The sequence below is a fragment of the Pelmatolapia mariae genome, linkage group LG6 (genome assembly GCF_036321145.2).
Source record: "Pelmatolapia mariae isolate MD_Pm_ZW linkage group LG6, Pm_UMD_F_2, whole genome shotgun sequence".
Taxonomy (NCBI): Eukaryota; Metazoa; Chordata; class Actinopteri; order Cichliformes; family Cichlidae; genus Pelmatolapia; species Pelmatolapia mariae.
In genome coordinates, this window is record NC_086232.1 from 1,073,653 (window position 1) to 1,081,489 (window position 7,837).

The following is a 7,837-nucleotide window of genomic DNA, read 5'->3' on the forward strand; positions in this document are numbered from 1 at the left end:
AGGCAGGGCTCCCACTCTGCAAGTAGATTTTTTCTGTGACATAAGGCTGGTATAACTGACAATAACACAAAGTTTCCTTTAAATATTTCAGCACTGTGACTAAACTTTCAGATACTGTAGATGTTCCCAAATTCATTTGTACATAAAACAATGAGCCTAAACAGGCAGAGCCTGGAAAAGATGAATTTTAGTCAGAAGAAGAGGAAGATCCCCACAGAGACAATAGTCCAGCATCATGAAGAGACAGGAGGCACTGATACTGCCTGAGTTTACAGAAGAGCTGTGGCAAGTTTAAAACCCTTAAAAGTACCTTGAAAGGTTTGGTGTTATTTAAAGATAGAGGACAAACCAAAGACTGCTCCAATTCAGGATTTTTCTGTTAGCAGAACTTTTTTCAAGTTCACAGTAATCAACTTTTTGCAACTTAAAGTGTGAAATTCTCAGAAGTATAATAAACCTTTGGACAGTATGACCTCACAATGAGTTAATAATCACTTACTCTAGATTTGTTTCTTAGTAGCACAGGCCTGAGGTCTCTGAGCTGAACCTCACCTGGTGTGGTCGGGTTGAAGTTTATTTTTTAGCATTTACAGATACGACTCATTTTCACAAAGCTGAAACCTTACAGGCCAACAAAAATAGGAACAATTGTTGCTAAAAAAACACCAAAATGCATTCAAGTGAAAGTGTTACACGAAGCACTGAAGAATGATCCAGACTCTCCAGGACTTGGAGGAAGTCTGAGTAGTTTTAACCCAAAGGCTATTATTTGGTTTCAGGACTGTGAAAAGAGAAGTGTCATTATCTGCAAAAAACTTTAACAAGTCTCTCTTTTTGGGGGGTTGTTGTTAGGTTTTATTCACTACTGAAGTCAAACAGCAGCTTCCATATTCAGCAGCCAAACCACTGAGAGTGAAGTGACAGACCTGACACCAATGTTAACATGAACTTGTTTAACTTGTTTTCTTATTAAATTTAAGAAAACAAGTCATTACAAACTGACATGGCTAAATATCAGTGTTGTTTTGTTATCAGTCTGTGAACTTGTCCGACTGACAGAATAAAAACTTGGTTTTGGGTACCTGTCGCTGCACATCTCCAAGTGTTCCTGATTTTAAAAAAGGAATATTCTCCCCTGCTGACAGGATGAAACCTCAAACAGAAAAGGTTGTGTATACCTGTACTTAGGGCTGTTCGATATAACGATATATATCGGATGACAATATAAAAACATCCATCGTTTCATTTTACGCTATCGTTTATTTTGCGACACCACGAAACAAACTGTTTACGGCAATATTTTTTCATGGTTTTGATGGTCAGTGTAGTGGCTATATTAATTTCTTAAAGTTCTCTCTTTCTCTTATATTTAATATAACCACACTACGGACGGACAAGCGCCTGTTTTTATGCGTTGTCGTTAGCAACAACGACGGTAAAATCATCGCATGTCCACTTGTTTTCCACATAAACCTTTCACAATAAAGCTCAAGATCCTGTTGAGACTTTTCAAAATAAACTGAATCACATGAAAGAGTATGCAGAGTATTTATGGATGAGAAGCCAAAAAGAGCCGTCAGGTGCTAAAAAATAAACCTTAGACTCAAACGTTAGAACAGGCTTCTCCCCGCAGCACGCCGTGTAATAAATACTCACAAAGAAAACGGCGGCCGTTACAACTTATGTCTAAAAATGTATCGTTTCATGCATCGGTTAAAACACTCGACTCCAGGTACACGACGCCCAGCTGGAAACACTTCAGCTACCCAAGATTCACAGAATTTACAGAAAATGTTCCATGTTTGTGATTTATATCGTTATCGGGACGATAGATGTTTTATATCGGGATATGAGATTTTGGTCATATTGCACAGCCCTACCTGTACTACTGTACTGTAACACAATTTGAAATTATCAGTTTTTACTTGACCTCTTTTTTAAGTACTTGCATTCATTGAACTACATTTTGATGACAAACTTGTAAAATGTAAAAGGTGCGATGAGAAGCACAACAGTGAATCCTGAGGTTACTTTGGCCATGATTTTAATGCAAGGCATTAAATATTACTTCAGGTTTCCCCACTACACACAGGAGTGATGCAGGAGCTTGATGTTCCTTATTACCACTAAGTATCAAATAGCTGTGACTCATATGAACTGTGTTAGACCTAAGAGGCTGTCTGCAAGTCCCAGTGACAGATTGACAGGAGCGTAAAGGCCTGTCTACTGCTGATTACAAAGTAAGAGGAATTTCATTAAAGAAAAAGAACCATTGCATAACCAAACCCACCACTGACCTACTAGTCTGCTGACCTGGACTGATTTAATCGCAGTCCAGCACAGCATGCAATTATTATAAAACCTCTTTAGGCCCATTTAGGACATTCAAAAACAAGTTATAGATGTTTGTGATATAAAATTTCCTGAAAATTTTGATTTAAAAAATGAAAGTTTGACAATCAGGAAAGTTTGAAAGAACAGTCAACCCTGCAGCGCAGATACAGCTCTACCAGGAAGGAAACTGCATTCCTTTTAAATGTGCTGCAGGAGAAAACTAAACACGCTGTCTGTGGAGGGAGAAAGCTGGGAAAGGGTTAACGTTTTCCTCTCTGGACGGTGTCCTGGCATAAACACATACAGGCCCCCCATTCATCTGCTGTTTGTGCGCTCAGCAGCCTTGAAAAGTTACTGCAGTAGGGGGGAGGAGACATTAGAAGAGGAGGGAGGGAGGACAGTGACTCAGGAATTCCACTAAGGAGCACGTGACCCCTGAGCAAGGTTTTACTCCCACCCCCATATTTTGAAGCAGGGCCCCCTCCTTATTTTCTTCCTGAAGTCAAAGCAGTCAAACGTGACAGCGAGAGAATATCCACAGACAACGCTTTGATATACACGTTTAAGTTTGAAGTAAAAGCAAAGCAAATAAGACAAATAAACGTTGCTGACACGGGGGCGAGAGCGTGGGGGGATTTAAGGCTCGTCCAAATCCACTCTGACAGGAGCCATTTTGTCTGATGAAGCCGCTTTGTTGTGGAGAACGAAGCCTGTCTGAAACAGAAAAGAGAGCCCTGAGGTATTTCCGTCATCCTGACAGCGTGACAGAGGGTGTAACATGAGGAGAGAGAAGGGAAAGGAGGAGGAAAGCACTCGGTTCCTGCGCTAACAGTCCCAGTGGGCCTCCGCCGCTCATGACCTCACGTCTCCCATGTGCTTTCATTGGAATCAGGGCGTGTATTCAGTCAGCAACAGCTCTGATCTGCTGCCAGCATCTGACGAGATGTCAGGCTGATTTGGGTCCATGAGGGAGAAGCAAAGAGAAAACCTCTAGATCCAGACAAAGTGCCCAAACAGGACATATGAGGCAGTTGTTTTGACATCAACAAACGCCTGAGCGGGTGTCACTTTGAAGCCACGGTGACTATTTTTAGGCCCTCCTTATCTCCCCCCGCACTCACGGGGCACGAGGCCTCAGCGCTGAGCAGCCTCGGCTCGCCCACGTGCGATTTACAGTACACGGCATTTATGCAACGCACTTCTACTGCGGCCTTCATCCCCCCTCCTCGATCTCCCTCGCTCCCTGACTTTTCCCTTCCACCCACTGTTCCCTGGAAGCCAGTTTGTTCCTGCTGGGAGGGATTGCATCATGACTGATTCACAATCAGGCCATGACTCTCTGACCAACTCCAGGATTATGGAAAATAAGCAAACCACAGAGACACTGGGGGTATTATTACAAGGTCTGAAACTGTATTTGGCAAGTTTTTTTCTTAAACAAGTGCATACATGTACAGCTAGAAGCATTTCTTTTGTTTCATTTATTAAAGGATTTTGCCAAGTGCTCAAATTAGTCACATTCTATGCTCGACAGGGACTGTCTGCAGACCTAAAGTACAACGACAGACTGAGAAGAAACAGCTGTGGTGGGAAAAAGGAAAAGTCTTACTGGAAACACAGTAAGAAACACAATGTATTAAAGAAAAAGTCAAATTTTACAGCCACATTTATGAAGTATACACTCCCCTGTGTTCACTATGTACATGTCTGTCAGCTCCTCTGAGGTTTGCTGGGTGAGCTGCGTCTGTTACTTTATGTCCTGCTGTTGTTGCCATACTTGGGTTACAAGAGGGAAACAAGTTCACGAGAAGCAGTCAGAGAACTTTTTAAGGGTCCCGCTCCTTTTTTACCTTTATATCTCCGGCCAATATGGTGGTTATTTCCCCCTGCATGAAGGCCCAGGGTACATTGGAGCCAACCAGCGGGCACCTTTCACCACTGGGACAGTACACCTCGCCGGTGGCCCCCTGCTGCTTGATGCTCTCCCGGGAGCAGGGGAAACAGAACTTGTGAGAGGGCACTGAAGGGCACTGGACAAAATGAGTGTCCTCTAGCCGCTCATGGCACAGAGTGCAGCACAGTGGCACGCTGCCCGGTGGCACAGAGGAATCCGGAATGCTCTGTGGCGGTGGCTCCATACTGCCAGGACCATGCGGAGCGGAGGGGTTGGCGCTCACAGGCCCCTCTCTCTGGGCCAGCCTCCTCTGTGAGGGTGACAGGGGGCTCCCGCTGTTCCGTCGTGCCCCCGCCACGGTGGAATGTACCTGGCTGCCGTCCTTAGGTGAGCCCATGCTGCCTGCGTTGTCAGTGGCGAGGATGAGTGCAGTCATGGGAGACTGGCCATTCTGCGCTGTGGCAGCCTCAGGCGGCGTGGTGCGGGAGTGGGGGGAGATGGTTGATGGAGGCGCCGCAGAGAAGCCTGGCAGGGCAGCTGGGGGCATCTTCAGGACTTCAGAGGGTGAGGGGAGCCATGGCTGGCCCTCACTGCCGTTCATCTTGGGGACACTGCTCTCACAATCTGGCTCAGGGGAGGCCTTCCTCTTCCCAGGCCGAGGGTGCTTCCCCCTGTCTGTGCAAAGGAAAAGCAGCAGGGTTAACGGCCACACTAGGTACACACAAACATCCCGGCCTGTGCAGAATACGAGGCAGGAAATTTCTAAACACCCTCCCCCAACAACCACACACACACACACACACACACACACACACACCTGCTCCCGTACTGCTGTCTCACACAGAGGTGAACGGGTGCGTGCCAGCAGCGTGGCTGGGCGGACCCTTCACGATGGCGTAAATCCACGACACGCCGTGTGTGAAGTGCTGACACATTAGTTCCCTGCTGTTTAGTTCCCGTTTTCATGGCGCGTGCCAGCTCACCACATTCTAGTGCAGACACAAAACAAACAGCCTACCTGTTTTTGAGGAAGTGCCACTCATTTCGTACGCCATGACCCGCTGCATGGCGGTGTGGTCCTTCTTTACCCTGCCGTCGAACGTGTGCAGCATCAGGTCCCTGACAGTTTTGCCTTTGTTTATCCAGTCCTTGTGGCTGTCCGACATGTCCGACATGCTGTCCGCCCGGTGCTTGTCTTTCAGCTCCTCCGGGCGCTTGCCGTGCTCCCCGGGGACAGGCGCGATCAGAGCGCCGGGCAGACCGATCTGTGTCGGGCGGCCGCTGAGGGGATGTATGGCAGGTATCCCGCCGTTTACCAAAGGCAGCAAGTTAGGAGGAACCGTGCTAGTCCTGCGGGGGTTGGGGCTTTGGCGGTTTAGCTCAGGGGGCTCGTCGGGTTTGGGAAATCCGTTGGGCATCGGGAGGCCGTTCGCCTGCCTGCCTGCCTGGTACTCCGGGCCCAGCCGCGGCGGCCTGTCTGACAGCGGATAACGATCCAGAGGTTGAGGGGGACGGGAGCCCGGGTCCCCAACCGAGTGATTGATCTCTTTCCCGGCGTGCTGGGGCTTCCCCGGGCCTGGAGAGCGGCCCTCCTGAAAGCCGTGTGCTCTCTTTAGCTGCCTGGCAGTCTCGATAACGAATTCAATCCGGTCGGCACCTTCGTAGTTCACACAACCACGGCAGACGGGTTCGGTAAAATCCCAGATCATCGCCCACGGCATGCGGGGCAGATCGCATAAATAGCAGGACTGCCTTCTGGAGGCAGCGACCGCCGTGGAAGACATATTGTATCCCCGAAGCGATTTCAAAATGTCCGACGGCTTGTTTACGTCGCGGAGAAGACGGAAAAAAGACGTCAACGAAAATAAAAGTGGCTGATTTCGTCCTCACGAAGAAGAACAGAGCACCATAGCTGTAGCTGTACCCTCGGCGCGCCTCCGTCTGAGCTCGCGCTTACAACTCAGCTCTCGACGTACGTCCGTGACGTCAGCACAGACACTCTGCTCGTGCTCCGGGGTTCTATTTACTGGATTCTTCGACGACGCGCATGCGGGACCCTTTGTCCGGAGCGTTTACGTTTGAAGATATTGTATGCCCGCGAAGAGGGACCACTCTGTGTTTTATTGGGAGCGTAATAAAACACGGCAGCGATCGTAGAGCCAGAATTATCTTTATTTTTTAGTTTGTGCACACAAACAAGGAATTTGACTCCGGCTCACTTTGCTTTTCATCATACAAAAAAAAGAAACTTAATTTACAGCATGTTGAAAAGCAACATAGATAGTCACATTATATGCAGAAAATGTGTATATTTGATTATAATTTAATCTGCTGCTGGGTCTCTTTCACTCGGCTGGAATTGCAGCTCCCAAAACACACCCAAAACACCTGTTCAATCAAGAAAAATCATTTCACCTTGATCTGTGTCAAACTGAAGTCATTTCCACATTTCCAGGCTGTGGGACTGTAAGCTTTCATATTTAAATGATCCAATTTAAAGTTTCACAGCACTAGAATAAACATTTTCTCCTGCATAAATTTCAATTCAATTTTATTTATACAGCGCCAATTCACAACAACAGTTGCTTTAAGGCGCTTTAAATTGTAAGGTAGACCCTACAATAATACATACAGAGTATATATACATATATATATATATAGAGAGAGAGAGAGAGAGAGAGAGAGAGAGATGACCCCCTATGAGCAAGCACTTTGGCGACAGCGGGAAGGAAAAACTCCCTTTTAACAGGAAGAAACCTCCGACAGAACCAGGCTCAGGGAGGGGCGGGGCCATCTGCAGCACCGGTTGAGAGAAGGAAGACAAACCAATTTCTTATCTTCATTGCAACACTGATTCTTTTTACTGTTAATTTTTAATGTTCTTTAAAGATTTCAATTTATCATCATCTCATAATGTCTTTGATGGACTGAGCAGCATTCAAAGGATATTTTTCTGAAAGGTGTTCCTTGAGCCATGTGACTTGAGAGATTTTGTTAAACCAGTTAACACAAAGAAAGCCCGGCTGTGTTGAATTTCCTTTGTAACACACCCGTCAGACCTTACAGAGTGTTTTTACAAAGCAGGAACATCCAGAGCTGAAAGATGAAGCCAACACGGAGGTGCCATGTTTACTTTGTTCTGTTGTACTGAGTGGTAAAATAGCAAAACATTAGAGATACATCAGTATAGCCTTGAAAAATATAAACAACAACAGTAAAATCGCAACAACTAGTTAAATACAGTCACTGTGTGTGTGTAATTTAAATTCAGTGTAATGACACTACACATGTAAAAAGACAATAACATAACAAACAAGGCTGTATCTGGTTTCAAATGCAGTTTTTAAAGACACCGGCGCCGACCTGCTTCACGACATATTATACTTGGTTTGAAAAGGGATGCGTGGAGTTTGAGGCAGAGTGGGACCTCTTTCAATTCTTATCTTTGTCTGCAGGGCTCCAAGTGTTTTTCTAAATACCAAAGATGCAGACAGTGAAAAAATAATCGTTCGATTTAAATAATCAACTCTGCAGTGTCAAGACAACAAGTGTTAAAGCAGTTCTGTTTAGGAGTTCGGTGTGACGCGGAGTGGGTGTTAAATCCTTCTG

General features: G+C 46.1%; 1 protein-coding gene across 1 annotated transcript; it reads right to left on the bottom strand.

Moving 5' to 3' along the window:
* Positions 1-444: 444 nt before the first annotated feature.
* irf2bp2b (interferon regulatory factor 2 binding protein 2b) lies at positions 445-6,246 on the bottom strand. The gene is made up of 2 exons (XM_063475614.1): positions 5,247-6,246; positions 445-4,903 (listed from the first exon to the last, which is right to left on the bottom strand). Exons 1-2 carry the CDS (start codon positions 6,010-6,012, stop codon positions 4,161-4,163), a joined length of 1,509 nt encoding a protein of 502 aa, XP_063331684.1. The 5' UTR covers positions 6,013-6,246; the 3' UTR covers positions 445-4,160.
* Between the last annotated feature and the right edge of the window lie 1,591 nt (positions 6,247-7,837).